Source organism: Apostichopus japonicus, chromosome 2 (assembly GCF_037975245.1).
Source record: "Apostichopus japonicus isolate 1M-3 chromosome 2, ASM3797524v1, whole genome shotgun sequence".
In the NCBI taxonomy this organism is placed as follows: domain Eukaryota; kingdom Metazoa; phylum Echinodermata; class Holothuroidea; order Aspidochirotida; family Stichopodidae; genus Apostichopus; species Apostichopus japonicus.
In genome coordinates, this window is record NC_092562.1 from 550099 (window position 1) to 567120 (window position 17022).

General features: G+C 36.3%; 1 protein-coding gene across 2 annotated transcripts in view; it reads left to right on the forward strand.

Annotated features, from left to right (window-relative positions):
* Nucleotides 1–16656, forward strand: part of LOC139973205 (putative ferric-chelate reductase 1) — a 50292-nt gene extending 33636 nt beyond the window's left edge. Inside the window, exons 13-14 of one of the 2 annotated variants that reach the window (XM_071979722.1) lie at nucleotides 2425–2493; nucleotides 10313–16656. In XM_071979722.1, the coding sequence (XP_071835823.1) occupies nucleotides 2425–2493; nucleotides 10313–10414 (171 nt within the window). In that variant the 3' untranslated portion in view covers nucleotides 10415–16656. The remainder of the gene's footprint in view (nucleotides 1–2424; nucleotides 2494–10312) is intronic. The other variant, XM_071979731.1, reaches the window with a different exon arrangement.
* The last annotated feature ends 366 nt before the right edge of the window (nucleotides 16657–17022 follow it).

Below are 17022 nucleotides of genomic sequence, written 5' to 3' on the forward strand. Positions count from 1 at the left end.
ACCTTTATATCAATGAACCTTCTTTGGGTCGATGTGTTTGTCGTTTGTCCCAATTGAGGTAAATTCTTAGCATAGTGAAGAAGCGGTGATGTAGGTTTGTACAAGTAATCTGCAGGGAAGCCATTCTTCCCCGACAATTCTGTCCTTCAAGTACAGTTGATAGTAGGGTACTTTGTAAAGACCATCAGGAAAGTATTTTCACAGAGTAACCACACCTGTGATGGATGCAACTTACGGTGTGTGAATCACAAGGTGTATCTTTTACCATGTTATAATGTACGTACGTTGCGGTCCAAAACTATCCGAAGCAATATCAATTTTGCTCTCGGTGTTTACATGTGAAGGAAACAGGTTATAAGGGGATCACACACACCGGTGGTGAGGCACATGATTCAATGCGGTGTTCGTTTTGATAAATGCGGGTTTCTATTTGACCACAAATAAATAAAAATATTTGCGATATTGTTTTAATATTCATATTACTGTGAAATGTACTTCATGGTCTCTTGGTCAAAGGGTTTTCCCAATTATAATTATTCTATTATAATATATATTTATATATATAATTTTTTTTACAAAAGCATACTGTAGACAAGGAGTCTCTTTAAAACGGATTGGACCCACTTGAGAATAGTTGACAAACAATATGTGATACAAGTGTTTGAGTAATTCACACGTGAACACGGCCCCTTTCCACGAGAAACTTAATGCTGAACCACACACATAAATTTGATCTTTTTATTATTGTCACGTCAATTTATGTTTGAAACCCTCGACGAAACCCTGATAAATCGGTGTGAATCCTCCAAGTTAAAAAAAAACGGGTCGAAACTGGCGATTTTTTGGTTTCGATGATAATCGTAACCTTTGCAATCATGCGTGTGTGTATGCGTGTGTGTATGTGTGTGTGTGTGCGTTTGTGACGCCCAGCTTGTAAACACGATATCTCAAGAAGGGAAGCTTGGACAGTTCTCATATTTGGTACATAGGAGTATCTTATTGAGTACAAGAAGCCTATTGTTTTTGGTGTAGGTCAAAGGTCACTTGGGGTCACCAGGGGTCAAATAGTGAAAAGCTTGTAAACATGATATCTCAAGAAGCAAAGCTTGGATTGATTTCATTTCTGGTATATAGGTTGACCACATTAAGTACAAACAGCCTATCGTTTTTGGTGGATATCGAAGGTCATTTAGGGTCACCAGGGGACAACTTGTTAAAACCTTTTCATAATATACGGTATCTCCCATCGTCCAGCCTATAAGTATATGACATGGGCGATTCGCCTCATAAGAAAAGGAGAGCCTACTGACAATTGAAAATGATCGTATGGGCATCCGTAGATTTGAATCTGAACTCGCGACAATATCCCCATTGACTTAAGTGTGTCGCTAGAAGTCCTGAATTGCTATGTACATATCTACATACATGTACAGTGTCTTCCAAGGCTTGCTTGCAGACCATAGATATATAAAAGTACTAGAGCTACTTCAACACTTGTGACTCATCCGTATGGATATTTTGCTAAAGAGTTGATGTGATTTCGATGGAATAGTGCACTTGAATGGCGAAGCATGCCTTCTCTAGAAAATATTTGTAGATCATTGGTAGTTCTGGTTGGATGTAAGTTGCACAGGTACCACGAATTTCAAAACATTTCTTGGCCAGCTGCCAAGGAGAAACTAGGTCAAGCACCTGTGAACTTGAGATTTGCTTTCACTCCATGGAGTTGGCTGTAATGTTGGCCTAGTTTTTCTCAATAATTTGTGAAACTACCATTGACAGGGTGTGACAAGGTTGATATTTTGGGACTAGTTGTGAATGGGGTAAGGGATTGTTTCAAAACATAACAGTCATGTGATCCAATGTCAACCAAGGTCAATCAGGGGTCAAAAACTAGTATTTTTGCAATAACTTGAGAACCAAATGTCCATTAAGGTTGGGAGTTAAGCTATTGTAATACAATAGTAGACCTGCATTTGGGTGACCTTTGACCTCAGGTTGACCTCCAGTGACCTGTATTAGCTTCTTTCAAGTTGATTCTTTGAAGTTTTGTGGGCATATTCCAATCTGAATTGTCCATAAGTAGACTCCTCTGCAACCTTAATGTGCGAAGTTATTAGAGATTTGGTTGGGTTTGTAATACTTGGTGTGCGGATTCATAAAATTGAGTACAAGAACCCTACTGTTTTTGATGGAGGTGTGTATAACCACGTACAGACTGACCTGTGTTAGCATGCCATAGTGTTATTGTAACAGCTAGTTCTGGTTATACTAACAAGCAGAAGTCTAGTGCATTGAAGTCATCGAAACCTCAATGCATTTTGCATTCTGGTTTGTAATTCTGTAAAAGAGCTGTGCATGTTTTTTTTTGGCTATGACCATTGACCAACACCTTTGCATACTCCGTGTACTCAATCCCTGCAGGACGATTACGACGACGCATTTCACATACAACTGGCGGATTTAACTAATTTTCAACAGTCGACAGAAAAGGTTTAGTATTCCCTTTCCTTTGTCATTTGTTTCACCACAGTTAGCTTGCTGTTTTCAACGAGTTTTTTGCCCATTTTATGACACTCTTTTTTTTTTTTTTGCATTTTTCATTCTAATATTTGCTATACCCTGGTGCATCTGCTGATAATCAGGGTTCAAAGTATTTCTCTGGCAGGGTTTCGTCAATTCTTCTCCTTCCTCATCGCACGTTGTTGGCTGGCTATCAAAGTTAATGGCAGGTCTCTTCATTATTTTGGGATGGCCGAGAAATTTCAAAATGCACCAAATAAATTTAAGCTCAAAAAGGGAAAGCTTTTGAAATGGCACAATTTCTAGTAAAAGCTGTAGGGACAAAAAAATAATAATAATAATATTGTATCAAAAAGATGTTGTGGTGGTGAAGTTATTGTAATTGTTGAATATTGGAATGTGCATGAACACATGTTTCTTTGATTTGTTCTTTGTTTGTTTGTATTTGGATTGGTGAAGGGTTTTGGTCGATGAATTGTGATGGAGAATTTTTAAGGTTGGGTTGCGTTTCATTATCGTATCAGTCCGTGCTCGTAATTCAAACTGTTTATAGCAGAACTCATTTGTATGCGATTCAGAGTGGTATAAATGAAATCTATAAGTTTGCTAAAACTTTAATGTGTACCTGTTCTGCCTGCAGATCAGAAGTCTGTCCCATCAACCATAAAAAACTAATGCAAACTTCTTTCTCCTGCGGACCAAAAGGTCTTTCTGCAGACCATTGGTGAGCACAATCAAAGGTGTAGGGGCGATGTCAAAATTCCATCAAACTCTAAATTCAGACCGCTTCCCTGCAGACAATTTATATGCTAAACAATGTGATAGGAAAATGTTCAGTTGTCATATGAAGGATTATAATATTCCCATTTAATGTGAAAGTTTCATGGAAACTGTGTATTTGCAGACCAAAGATATCTCTTGCAGACCATTACTGTGGTACAGTAAACTAAACTTTAGAGATGACAGAACGATTATTGGCGTTCCAGCAGACTGAAAACTTTGTAAATGCCAGATTTTTTTCCATTAAGACCATAGGGTGTTTGTCCAGCTAACAATATATTTTAAGATACCTGTACAAATTAGCTAAGGAAAGATAGGTAGACTGAACCATTGAACCTGACAAATTTGTGGTACACACAGTGCTTTCCAATCAAAACAAATAAAGTGAAGAAAGAAGCATGATGTATTTTGTATGCTATCATAACTACAGTATATATTTAACTTTGAACAAATTGAAGATAGAAACGTTTAATTCCTCTTATAAAAAACAAAAAACAAAAACTTGTCCAAAATAGGAAGTACAAAAAACCTTATGAATAAATGTTTTTTTTTTTTTTCTTGTTTTGTTGTGTCACACTAGAGATATTTTGATACGTAACATTGCCAACCTGACTCATTTGTTTCAAAAGTGTGTATCTTATCCCATGCAATGGTTCCCGGAGTGAAAACATTTAACAGCAGACATGCATAAAAATGGTTATCATGCCTAGGCAAATAAGAATAACAAAAATTAATATACAATATAAAATTCTGAAAATAATTTTGAAAAATGTAAATTCCCTTTCGGTTTGAAGATCATGTGAGTTCTTGGCGAATTTTTCAAGATTTTAATTGAATATGATTATTCCAGTACAGAGCTCTGTGTTTTGTGTAGTTTTTAGGGGAAAGGTGTTTCATTTTCAATCTTCTTTCGGTATGTGGAGTTGTCTGTGCATGACAACACTGCTTGAAAACTTCTTTTTGAATTAATTCTAGTGGTGTGTGTTCACAATGTTAATAGCAGGACTTAGTGATAAGTTCGGTAAGAAAATGTTATTTCATGAAACTCAGTTGATGTGATTGTAACGATATAAAGACGAAATTCAGGTCTCTTGAAATTGATTATCCATGCAGCGATTGCAGTGTTGATTTCGTGATTGATGTATAATTCAACTTTGAAAAGACTCGATTTCACCAACCTCAATCAAGAAGTTCAATATTTTCTGCTTGATCTTTGAACCCTGACAAAGAATACATCATCCATTTTGCTCCAATATTTAGCACATTTTCTATTTGATTTGATGTTACTGAATCAACTGAACTAACCCACTAACACAACCCATTGCAGTCATTTACCTAACCATTCCTCTTATTTCATCAAAACTTTGAGCAAAATTTCTACATTTATTCTGGAAACTGTGTAGGGCTTCATTGTGTAATAAACAGGGTTTTCAAATTAGCCCTATGACTTCATAGTAAACAGTAACAATGATGAAAACATTGACTGTATGCTTATGGAGGAGACTTGATCTCCCAGATAAAGTTGACTTCCCTGTCAAAGAAAAGGTAATTATCATGTTGAAGAATAATTCAGTATACTCATGTTAAGAAAACGTAGCCATCTCGGGAGAGCAAAGTAAGGTGTCTCAGTTTTAAAAGGAAAGTTTGTTCTCCCAGGAAAGCAAAGTTAGGTCCTCTGTGAAAGAAAAGTAAATTTTGCCCCGTGATGAAAGAAGCTAGTTCTCTCGGTGAAGACAAATTGCCCCCTACCGGTTAAGGAAACACTGTTACTCCCAGTAAAACAATCTCTCGGTACAGGAAAGTTCATTCTCCTGTGAAAGGAAAGCGTCATTCTCGCAGTAAAGTAAATGGAGTTCTCCCGGGAGAAAGAAAAGTTAGGTCTTCCTTGAAAGAACAGTTATCTTTGTAACCCTCTAGCACTAGTGCATTAACATGAATATTATTCATTATGGCATTGGGTTATCTGTTTTGGTTTAGAGATGTCCCATCCATAGTCAAACAAATACAAAACAATGGACAGAAACGTACAAACTAATGGTCCAGATTTTCGAGCACACTCAGTCGCTAGCATCAGAGGTATATTTTGAAGTGTTCTTACTTTTCACTCCTATTCATATTCTGTTCTTGAACAAACATTCTAACTTTGCCTACTTTCGATGCATCCCGATGGAGAGATTTCTTAATTTGCAGTGTTTGGCCGCTAACGATTATAATCACCTCACAGGCTCACATACCAGGTGCAGGCCACATCCAATGCCAAAGCAATCTGCATAAGTATATATATATATATATATATATATATATATATCGAACAGCTTGTCAATCATGTCATATAGCAGTGTGGGGGTATCTCATCTATATAAATATACACATATATGCTGTTCAATCACTTTATTTTAGAAACTACAATTCACAGTCTTTGAAATACACCATAAGCTTTTTGTCTTCATATAGTAAGTTTAACATCCTTTTGTATTGGGTGCTATAAACAGCCAATATCTGCTCTCCTTAAGAAGAGCTATAAGCTACTCATAATACAATTTCTCATAGTTTATACTCTGTGGTCCTGACAGTCAGTTCGGGCTGGTTTAGTGTTTTATCCTGCAGGCAGAAGGTCACATGTACACATGTATAAGACAGTTGTCATTTAATTTTACGAGAGTAATACGTAACTTCCCTTTAATCTTTAGACTTTAGAAGTATATTGCATATTACATATACATATATATAATTGAAATCGTAATATATATATATATATTCATTTAAACAAGTTTTACCATTCTTTTTTACTTCATGAAAAGAATTGCCTTGTCTTGCATCCAAGCTATAAGTTTTGTTCCAAGCACTTTCAGTTTGGGGCTAAAAGATGACATGTTATTTTGACGTAAGAAGTTGCACGTTGCATTATTTGGGTTTTCATGGAATTCATAACAGTTCATTTTTGATATGTAACAGATTTTCAATACAAGTTTTTATTGTATTTTTTATATATATTTGAACAAATTGCCATGCAATCGTCCAAAGCTGTTCTCTGAAGGGTGGCTGGATTAGCTAAGTTTGCACAAAACAGACCAGAATTTCAGCTCCTCGGTGACATTTATGCAAAACCACAATCAGGGAAAGAAACCCTGGAATGTATTAAATCTAAATACTTCTATACCTTAAGTTAAGAAACATGTTGAATACAAATGTTGTTGGAATAAATCCTCAGATTCCATAAAGTGATGTGATATGATCCCAAAACAAAGAAAAAGTTATATAAAAGCATGTTTCTGAAAACAAGCTAGTAATTAGTATCACAACAGACCAGCTTACCATAGTCACGATTACTGACTGGCAATGGGGCTCTCGAGCATTATACAGAGGGCGCTGTCGCATTGTTCCTAATACAAGTGATCAGTACTGTCTTGTGCTGTGTTATATCTCTATCAATGTACTAGTTGTGAAAATATGTTGCAAAGTAACTCTACTTCAGAAATACGAACAAACTCTTATATACCACCAGTGATCAACTTATGGTAGGAATCTCAGCTATAAGTTCTACTATATTTCATTTCTTGAGCCCAGCAACCAGTTTATCGGCCGTGAACATAAATCTGTCAAAAGAAGCTTTCTGATTGGTCAAAGACGAGACATGCTTTGAAAGTGCCAAAATGCGGGAATCTTTTCGTTGCTAAAAGCGTACTAGTTTTGAGTGGTAAAAGCCGTATTTTAGCTCAACTGTGTCATGCTATGTGTGAAGGGATGTGCAGGTAGTTTGCCCAGAAGTGTCGGCCCGAGATTCCGCAAAAGAATTCTCGGTGAAATCAAAAACTGCAGCTGGTCAAGTTTCGCGGAATCAGATAGGACTGATACGATAGGTACCCTCTGTAAATTTAGGGTGTGGCTAGAGAACCCCTTTAAAGTCGGCATCAATTTTGTCTCAAGGATGGAGACGTACAGACATTGGTCATAATTTTAAGGTGACTATAGTGAATGCCATGATGTACTTGCACATGCGTTGAGAATGTATCACCATTTAATTCTGCATGAAGTCAAAGATGAATTTCTTTTTGCCGTGCACTAGTGCTTTCACTCAACTCAGCAAAAACATGTATTCAAGCAAGTTTAGGAATGACTTTTGGAAATTTTGCAGTTTGTCAGAAGTCGCAAATTCTGTCTTCTACCAAAGGTGAATGTACAGAATGGGACAGCTGTCTAGAAAATTTGATGGTTAATTAATGCTTTTTCTTTAATTAATATTTTACAACAGCACAAGTAGCTATTCTCTGTGGAGTCATGGTTGCTAATTGGCAATCAGTTCATAACTGCTAACATTAATATACAGTTGATATATAGTCTTTTCTTGTAATCATGATGATTGATATGTAGCAATCATGTCATTACTATATACACATCAACTGCTCTTTAAATCATGGTTGCTGACAAGCAATCAAGTCAGTAACCTTTAACTTGACTATACACCAGTAGCTATTTTATATGCAATCATTCGCTGACTGTTAATCAAGTCATTAGTCATTAACAAGTCTAGGAGCAGAGCCTCTAACCTCTAATGCAATTATGGGTGCTGACTGGAAATCATTAGTCTTTAACATGACTTTACACTAGCAATCATTCACTTTGCAATAATGGTTTGCAGTCAACTCATAACTACTTCACATCTAAGAATGGTCACTATTCTTCCATGCCATCATGATTGCTGACTGGCAATCAGAATATTTACATTAATCACAATATCTTTTATACACAAACATTGACACCACCAAAATTCCTTTCTATGCTTTTTCTATGATTGCTTCCACGCAATCATTTTTGCTTTAATGTCATATTTGCACACACACACAAGTCATGTCATCAACATACAATCATAACACTGCTTGTCAGCAGTCAACTCTGACCTGCAATCACGAATACTCGGCGGTCAGTATATACAGATATAGATGTCAGAGTGTAAGCAAATTCCCAATGAAATAATGATTATCTTGCTAGAGCATTTTCTAATGATTAATAAAAATTAATTCATTTGTGGAAACAAGTAGTTCTTGGTGGTGATTTAAAGGAGATGCAAACCCCATACATTACCTTTGCCTGTCAAATGATTATTAAAGAAAACTTGAGATAAGTTCCAGAGAGTCAGCTTGGTTTTAAAGTATTTTCTGAGTTACGTCCGTTTTGGGATGTCATAGTGTCCCGAGAAAGTGAATGGTTTAGGTTTTTTAATATTTTTTTTATCAGTACCCCTTTGTATGATATTATGTTTGCATGATGAAAGTAAACTGTGGAAAAAACAAACAGTGTCATTGTAAGTTGTAACTAGGTCATGTTAAAAACTTGAATACAAATTTTAGAGACAAACATTTGCACATGTATAGAATAATATGAAATCAATCTAGTTTAAATCACTGAAAAAATATCCAATCATATAAAAATATATATTAATAATTCCAGTACTAGGAGCTCAGTGATATGAGTTTTATAGACTTACTCAAGTTTTTAGTTTTTCCTTAGTAAACAGAAAGGAATATCAAAATACAGCTTAAAAATAGTGTTATTTCATCCTAAAATTGTAGCAGTTATAGTTTAATATTATATTTAAATATTTTATTTAAAAATTATATTTTAACAGCATCCTATTATAATTGTAGTTGGTCTACAGTTTTTACCAAATTTAACAAATTTTAGTAAAAAGACAAAGACATAATGTAATCTATCAAACTAAGATAACTGTGTTGATTTCTCCATCAAGCCCTGAGTTAAGGGAATGGGGGGGGGTGGTATATAAAGTAAATTCCTATTAGTTTTCTCAAGGTCACTATTAATTGGTAGAAGGTAAAATGCAAGTTGTAAAACTTCAAAAATTTTGGAATTTTTACTTCATTTTTAGAAAGTAAATTTGCATATAGTCAAGCTAATTAATTACATCATTATGAGAGTTTAGTATCACATGACATGGCATCAAAGAAAGGTGTAACAGATACACTCATAGAAAACTTGCTTTAATGTAAAGATGATGATGATGGTTGAATTTGCTTCTCCTTGAATGTCTTGGGGCTGTTTTCTGCTGCTGAAGTACAACAGGATTGCCTCAAATTTGGGTGGCTTGCATGCCGGAGGGATAACAGTCATTTTAAGATTCTCTCTGTAACTTCAGATGATAGTTACTTCAAAACATTTCATGGAGTAGTCTTGTTCCTTCAGTAGTGCATACAGTAGTGCATCCTGACACATATCACCACGACTAAGCACGGCACAAATGCTACTGATGTAGAAGGTCCTTCATACTTAAGAGGTTAATCAGTAGAACTTTGTTCACGACTGTGTTGAAACGACACAAATCTGCAGCAACAGCATAAAATCATGCTGCTAGAGGCCTGAATCCATATCAAACATGACAACAATCTGCAGCAACAGCATAAGATCATGCTGCTAGAGGCCTGAATCCATATCAAACATGACAACAATCTGCAGCAACAGCATAAGATCATGCTGCTAGAGGCCTGAATCCATATCAAACATGACAACAATCTGCAGCAACAGCATAAAATCATGCTGCTAGAGGCCTGAATCCATATCAAACATGACAACAATCTGCAGCAACAGCATAAAATCATGCTGCTAGAGGCCTGAATCCATATCAAACATGACAACAATCTGCAGCAACAGCATAAGATCATGCTGCTAGAGGCCTGAATCCATATCAAACATGACAACAATCTGCAGCAACAGCATAAAATCATGCTGCTAGAAGCCTGAATCTATATCAAACATTACACTTTCACATCTCTGCAGACAAGATAGGTCATTTTGTTTGAAATGCTGAGCACAAAAGATTATGTCCAACCCTGCCCTGCAGGGCCAGCCAGCCACAGTAAAGCTGCAGGCCCCCCTCAGCATCTGAATATTGACGTGATGGTGCACTTTAGCTTGAAGAAGAGACATGAAGATATCACAAATATCAACGTTGGATGATTTCTATGATATTTTTTTTGTGTCTGTTCTTAATTCACAGAGTTCACGTATGAAGCAGCTTTTATTCTGGGTGTACATCACCGGAGTCATCATAACAGTCCTCGTGGTCGTCATAGGAATCATAGTCGCAGCTGAGGAGTAGTACAAGGCTACAGCGAATCACCTGTAGAGGTCGGAGGTCATGTGCAAATCTCGTAATAGTTTACGCCAACCGTGTAGTTCTGCTTCCAGTCGTTTTGATAGGCATATGGAGATCTTTTTTCCCCAGAATGTGTTTATTTGTATATTTTTTTTGTAGGAAGTTTGTAATTGAAAGGAAGACTTCCTGTGTCATTGGTGTGTTATAGCTAGTGATTGGTTCCGTGCTACAATTCCCAAGATGGGAAAATCGTCAGGGGCAGATTCGTGGACCGATGTACCGGCTCAGAACTGGTGACCCACGTGGCCCAAGGCTCCAGAGACAATGCCGTGCAGGTAGATGTGCGGAAGGTGTTGATGTTGGTCACAAGAGTTTCGCGACCTTGTCTCATCTGAGGTGCTAATTTGCACTCACTTGATGTTTCAAGGCACTGGTTGGAACACTGGGTCAGTATCAATTTATGGTCTTGCCTGACCCTGAGACCCATCATAAAGTCTGTTATATATTGAAAGAAGAGTAATTATTAAATATTGTTAAATTGATATACCAGTAAAGAACAAATCTCGGTCAGAGAAGAGCAAATCCATTGCTATCTGGAATGCGACTCCACGCACCAATTTCAACATTTGAAGTTAACTTTGTGAAGCTTTTCCTGATTGAAGAATTCACAATTCCTTAAATTCATATGAAGCTAACTGCCAGTTTTAAGCAGAGGTGCTGTATTGGTCATTTACATAATTATCTGCCGGAAAATATGTAGAAAGTGTGAATAGCTGAATATGATCCAATTATTAGACAGTCTCTGACCTCTTTTTGAAATGCTTTATTGTTATGAAATTAGTATGCAAAGAATGTTATAAACAATGGTTAACGCTTAAATATAGTGTTGGCATTGTGACATGACTATACATTATTACAATGTGGCAAGGAATCACTAAGCCTTTCTAGTTGATGCCTATTTTGAGGTTTTGTTCTTTCTTTGGTCTGTTTGGTAATGCAACAATTAGGATCTATGTGGTGTTACTGTCATACTGTAGATAGCAATGTACCATTAGCTTGGTTTTATGTCTAGGAAGTACTGTAAGCCTAGAGCTATATTTATGTTGTACCATTAGCCTAGTGTTATGGTTTACCATATGCCTAGTGGTTATGATGTACCATTATCCTTGTGTTATGTTAACAATGTATCATGAGCCTAGTGTTATGTTCATGATGTACAATTAGCCTATTGCTATGTTTATGATGTACTATTAGCCTAGTGTTATATTTATTATGTACCATTATTTAGCCTAGTTTTATGTTTTTCATTTGTACCAGTGTGCTTAAATACATAGTTGTTACCCTAACATATAAACCCAACAGACTTCAACTTCTAAAGGGACTTAAGGAAGGAAGATTTATTTCAAGGATAAAATAATATAAATCTAATATTTAACTACTTTTTAGATATACGTGAGGAGTCAGTATGGAAAGCTGCATCAGAGATGCCAATATATTGATACTGTAGAAAAAATTACCTCCAACAACAGAAATGGTTTCAGGGATTGTCACCACCCACAGCACAGGCTAGTTCTAAGTAGCAGAGAAAGAAGACTGACCACTTGAAGTCAGTGGTTTCTGTGGATAAACCGTGTGTGATGAAGCTGTATACAGAACCATTATCCAAGGTTTGAAGTATACTCTATCAGAATTTGGACTTGATATTGATGGAAAAAAAGTTACTATTTCGGATATTTTTCAGAATTTTTGAACCATATAAAAAAATGTAGACCTGTCATTAGCTTGATTTGTAAAGGGTTCATCTCCAAGAATGAAGTGTAAGCTGTAAGATTCCCAGTTTCCTCTTTGTCTTTTAATGAATTGTTAAGGATTGAGTCAAATTAATTAATTTTTCACACACTGCCTAACCACCATATGGTTTGTGAAAGTGAAAACCAAATGCAATGAGGTTGCTTCAAGCTAGCAGGTTCATTATGAGAATTCACACAGTCGCTGTATACATGCGATATGTACGGAGTGTCTGGAAATACTGTGGTTTATTTTGGTGGATGATAATGTCCCACGTTTGGTTACAGTAGGCGTATTTTTTGCATACTCTTTACCTCAAGTTAGTACCCTATGCAGTTTCTTTGGAAGATTTAACTTCCTCAGCACCACGCACCAGTGACAAAAGTGATTTCTGGATAGACACATCGCACAAAAAGGAAAATTCCACATCAAAACCCAAAATGCAAATGACTTTTTTTTTAAACTTTTTTTATTTTGTTTCTGAATACTCTATGAAGCTTAGCACTGAGCTGAGTGTGATTTTTTATTTTCTTAAATATTTTTAAATTATTTTTTTGGTAAATTTCCAAAGAAGACCATTTGTATTGACTTATTTTGTATCCAAATTGATTTAGAGCTGCGGAAGCAAGATTATGGTTCACATGATTTAGAATGTTCACTAAATATCATTCAGTACTTTTCCTCCTTTTTCTCCCCTCTCACTTTCTCTCTTTTTCTTCTTCTTATTGTAATTTTTGTTGGTTTAGTACAATATCCAACTTTTGGAAATTTTTTAGTAAATGGTTTTGTCCAGTTCCACAGTTGTTCACAAAGGAAATCTTATTTAATTTGGTTGTAACCAGATTCATTGTAAGAATTGATTTTGTTAATTTTTATGAAATATGAAATTTTATAGCTGGGTGAAGGTTCTTGTATCTTTTCCACAGAAAAGTGCTGAGATTGACTGGTGTTTTCACCTCCCGAAACCTTCATATTTGATGTTGTCAGTGCTGTACTAATTGGGTCAGGTTGGGAGAGGGGGGGGAGTGAGGCCCAGGGAGCCCCCCAAAATTTAAAAAAGGCCAATTCGAAAGAGAAGCAAAAGAGGCCCTAATAGAAGCATCACTGCAAGTATCTCAACCAATTGATGTTTTCATTGCCTCTTCATATATTACATTCCTATCTACAGGGTGAACAGCAAGTTATACATCAATCAAAATTAAACCATGCATGAAATCCCTAGGATGAACCCCACTGTGCATTTACTTTATACACGCAATGTTAACCGCATCCGATGATGAAAATGTAAACACAAGCACCTGCTGTTGGTTGCATTATGGCCAGTTGGCGGCCCAAAACGTTACATCTGGCCCCAGGCCCAGGGGTAGATCCAGCCTTGACTGTTGTAATAGCCTTGAAGGTACCTTCTTGCATTTAAAGTTTGGTGAATTTTTGATGCTGTTCGCTAGTAAGATCTTGTAACAAATGCAGTTCAGTATTAAAACCAGAGTCAAATGTCACTTCAGATTTATTTGAAGAAACTGTCGCAATTGAAAATTTCAATTCTGTCATGTTGCATGTGATTTGTACTAATGTGAAGGGGGGAAAAAACCTCAGTGACAAAACAAAGCCAAAATTAGAATGACATACATAATGAACCTCCATAGTTAAGGTAAGGTTCATTCCATGAGAAGTATCTAGGAGGTTTGTAGGAGTTTTATCAAATATTCGCAGCTTTGGCTTGACTCATATTCGACAGGTTTGGTAAAACGTCCGGAGACCAACTTAACTACCAGATGAAAGCAGTTGTGTTTAAATATTAATAATTGATTCTGGTAAGTGTCAAGTCTAAAATTCTATGTACTTAATAAGGAGAGCATGCTTTCCCTTTTCTTCAATGGAGTATCTTTAAATTCTAATTCGATACAGAGATAAAAGTCTAGCCTTCTTGTAAAATTGACTAGTTCTCTATAAATTAAACCTTGACAGAATATTGTGGCAGCTATATGGATATTATTTTGGTAACCTAATTTGATTGGAAGCAATTTTAGAAAGATGCTAGGCAAAAAGAGGTGGTCAAATGTCGGAATATTAACTGCGGTGGCTCTTCTTGCCAGGTTCCTACCTCTCTAAATAGTAATGAATAAATGTGAGAGTTGTTGGGGGGGGGGGTGGGGCCACCAACTCATATTTGGGTATTGCAGAGGTGCATACCGTAGCTAGACCATGCAGTTTGTAGAGAGTGCATGGATTGAACCTTAGCCATTGGTGGCTATAGCAACAACCAACTGTGGGAGGTAGATGTGGAGGCATAAGAAAGTTCAATGATCATGACTTTCTGTGTGTATGCCATTGTTTATGAAAGGGAGAGGAAATTCAGGGAAAGTGAATTCCTGTTGCAGAGATCCTCTACTGTGAAGTAAAAGTCAATGATCATAGCAGCTTTCTTGTGATATTCAAGTAGAAGTAGCTATTAGAATGAAAACAATTTGACCTGGTTTGTAGGTAAGATTGAGGGCTGGAGGGCCTCTATATTATCCATTATATGATATAATAAGTGCAATATTTCATGTTTATATATGTCTCAGTGTGTATGTTCTCTAGGCAGTGGGTCTATGAAATGAAAGTCACTAAAGTTAGTTTTACTTGATCTATGAAACCTCTGTTGACTAGTTTACATTATCGTCCGTCGATTGATGTTCTCGAAGATCGTGAGAGGAATAAAAAGTGATTGCAGGGAATTAATAAGGGAATCATTCAAACCTGGGGTGACCTCACGATCTTGCAGTCACGAAGATGGCTGGTTCGAATCCCTTCCAAGGCCACAATTTCTCTCCTTGTTCAATAGTTGTTTGTATTTTCCTGGTTTTACACAGTTTATGCTTTCTTTTTTCTTCAGTTTTAAGTTAACAAAGCCTAACAGTAATTATGTGTCCAAACCAACCACCCTCATTTCTAATCTTCATAGATGACTAGCACTTTTATCAAAATCATAATGAAACGTCTACTCAAGGGCATAGGAACCGGGGGGCGCCAGCCCCCCAGTGAAAAATATGGAGGGGCGGAAGTATCATTCCGCCCCCCCCCCCGCTTCGCAAGTCAGAAAACCCCTTTTTCATTTCCAAATGAGAAAAAAAATCTCATTTGGAGCACCAAATTGCATCTAAGGCCAGGTGAAAATGCAAAATTATATACAAAATGGAGTGGGTGGGTTGAAGTGTGCTATATTGCACCATATTGCATCTGAGGCCACCTGGAAATGCAAAAAAATTCCAAAGGGGAGGGGGAAGCCCCCTCCCCTTAGACCCCTCCCCCAGGCCGGCCATCAGTCTTCAGCCCCCCCACTCAAAAGTACCTTCCTACGCCACTGCGTCTACTCCTTGAAATACCTCTAGGTTTTTAAAGTTATGGTCTAAAGTTGCAATTGTCACATGAGGTGACCCTTCTAAATAGAAACACATGTCTGATAGATTATTCTGCAACTTTTGCTCAAAAGGATATTGTGGTGGATAAAGTTGATTGCTGAAATAAAAAGCTGAAATCTTTTCTGAATCTAACTGTGAAAACCACATCCTCATAGCATTTTGTATTGTGAAGATATGAATTTTTAAAATGTAGTGATATTTTGTAAATACATCTGGCAACAGCAGAATGGATGATGTCATCAGGGCACTGCAGCTGAAAATGTCTTTGTTTTTCTTTAAAATATCTCAAACATTTTATTCACAACATGAGACTTCCATTATTTGTTTGCATGTTGCCCTTCCAATAGATGAGAAAATAATATGAATTAACTGTGTGCACAGTAGCAACTTAATTGTTAATGAATATTGATGGCCACTGAAAGTCTATAGTCATAAATGTCACATAACGATATATTGGTTGATTCCTGCCTTCCTCTGTTGGTGTTATGTACTATTAGAACTCTCTAGACTCTCCTGTCTATTGCAGATTCACACACCTTCACAGTTAGCGCTGCCATTGTTTTTTTTTCTTTTGAGCTTTTTCCGTCAAAGAGTAAATAATATAACCTTGCAAACTCATCTTCACTACTATTAACAATCTTACCTGTGTGAATCAAAAACTTGCAAGAATATTTTTTTCAGAGTTGTTGGCAATCATTGTAAATTTTACAATACAGATATATTGAATATAATGATATAATGAACTAGCGTTTTTTTTTTTTATATGAGTGGTACTAAAAAAATAGGGATTTTGCTATTGTTTTTCTATCTAATTTTGGGCTTATCTTTTTAATGTTTTTGAAATTTGAATTTCTTATTTCACTCTTTTTGTATACATGTGTGCATGACATTAGATTAATGTTTAATTCAATGGGTAAAGTCTTTTGTTCAAGTCTGTATAGCTACAGACTATGGATTGTTGATTGTATTAAATGTTATAGCAAGTGGAAGCTGTTCGTGTAGCTTTATGAAAGCATCGATGATGCTGGAATATACAGAGTAAATTAATCATCAGTAAGCTGTGGTATTCTTCTTTTTTTTTCTTTCTTTTCTATTCTTATGTCATCAAAGATTTAAATGGTCTAAGAATTGCCTTCAAAGTTGTTCATCATACTAAAATGCTTTGAAACTACTTGAAGCAGGAAGCATGGGAAGAAGTATATAACACTTTCCGCCCCTTCCCAAGCTTTTATTCTTCTCCTCTCCACCACTCATCCCCTTCCCCATCTTCCCGCTTGTTTGTCGTTATAAATAAGATGCAGAAAACTATGTAACTCATCTGGCTATACGGTTATTGAAATAACATGTTCCTAATTATGTATGGGAAAACCTAAATGAAAGTGCCCATTAATTCAACATTTGTGTTAACATGTACAATCC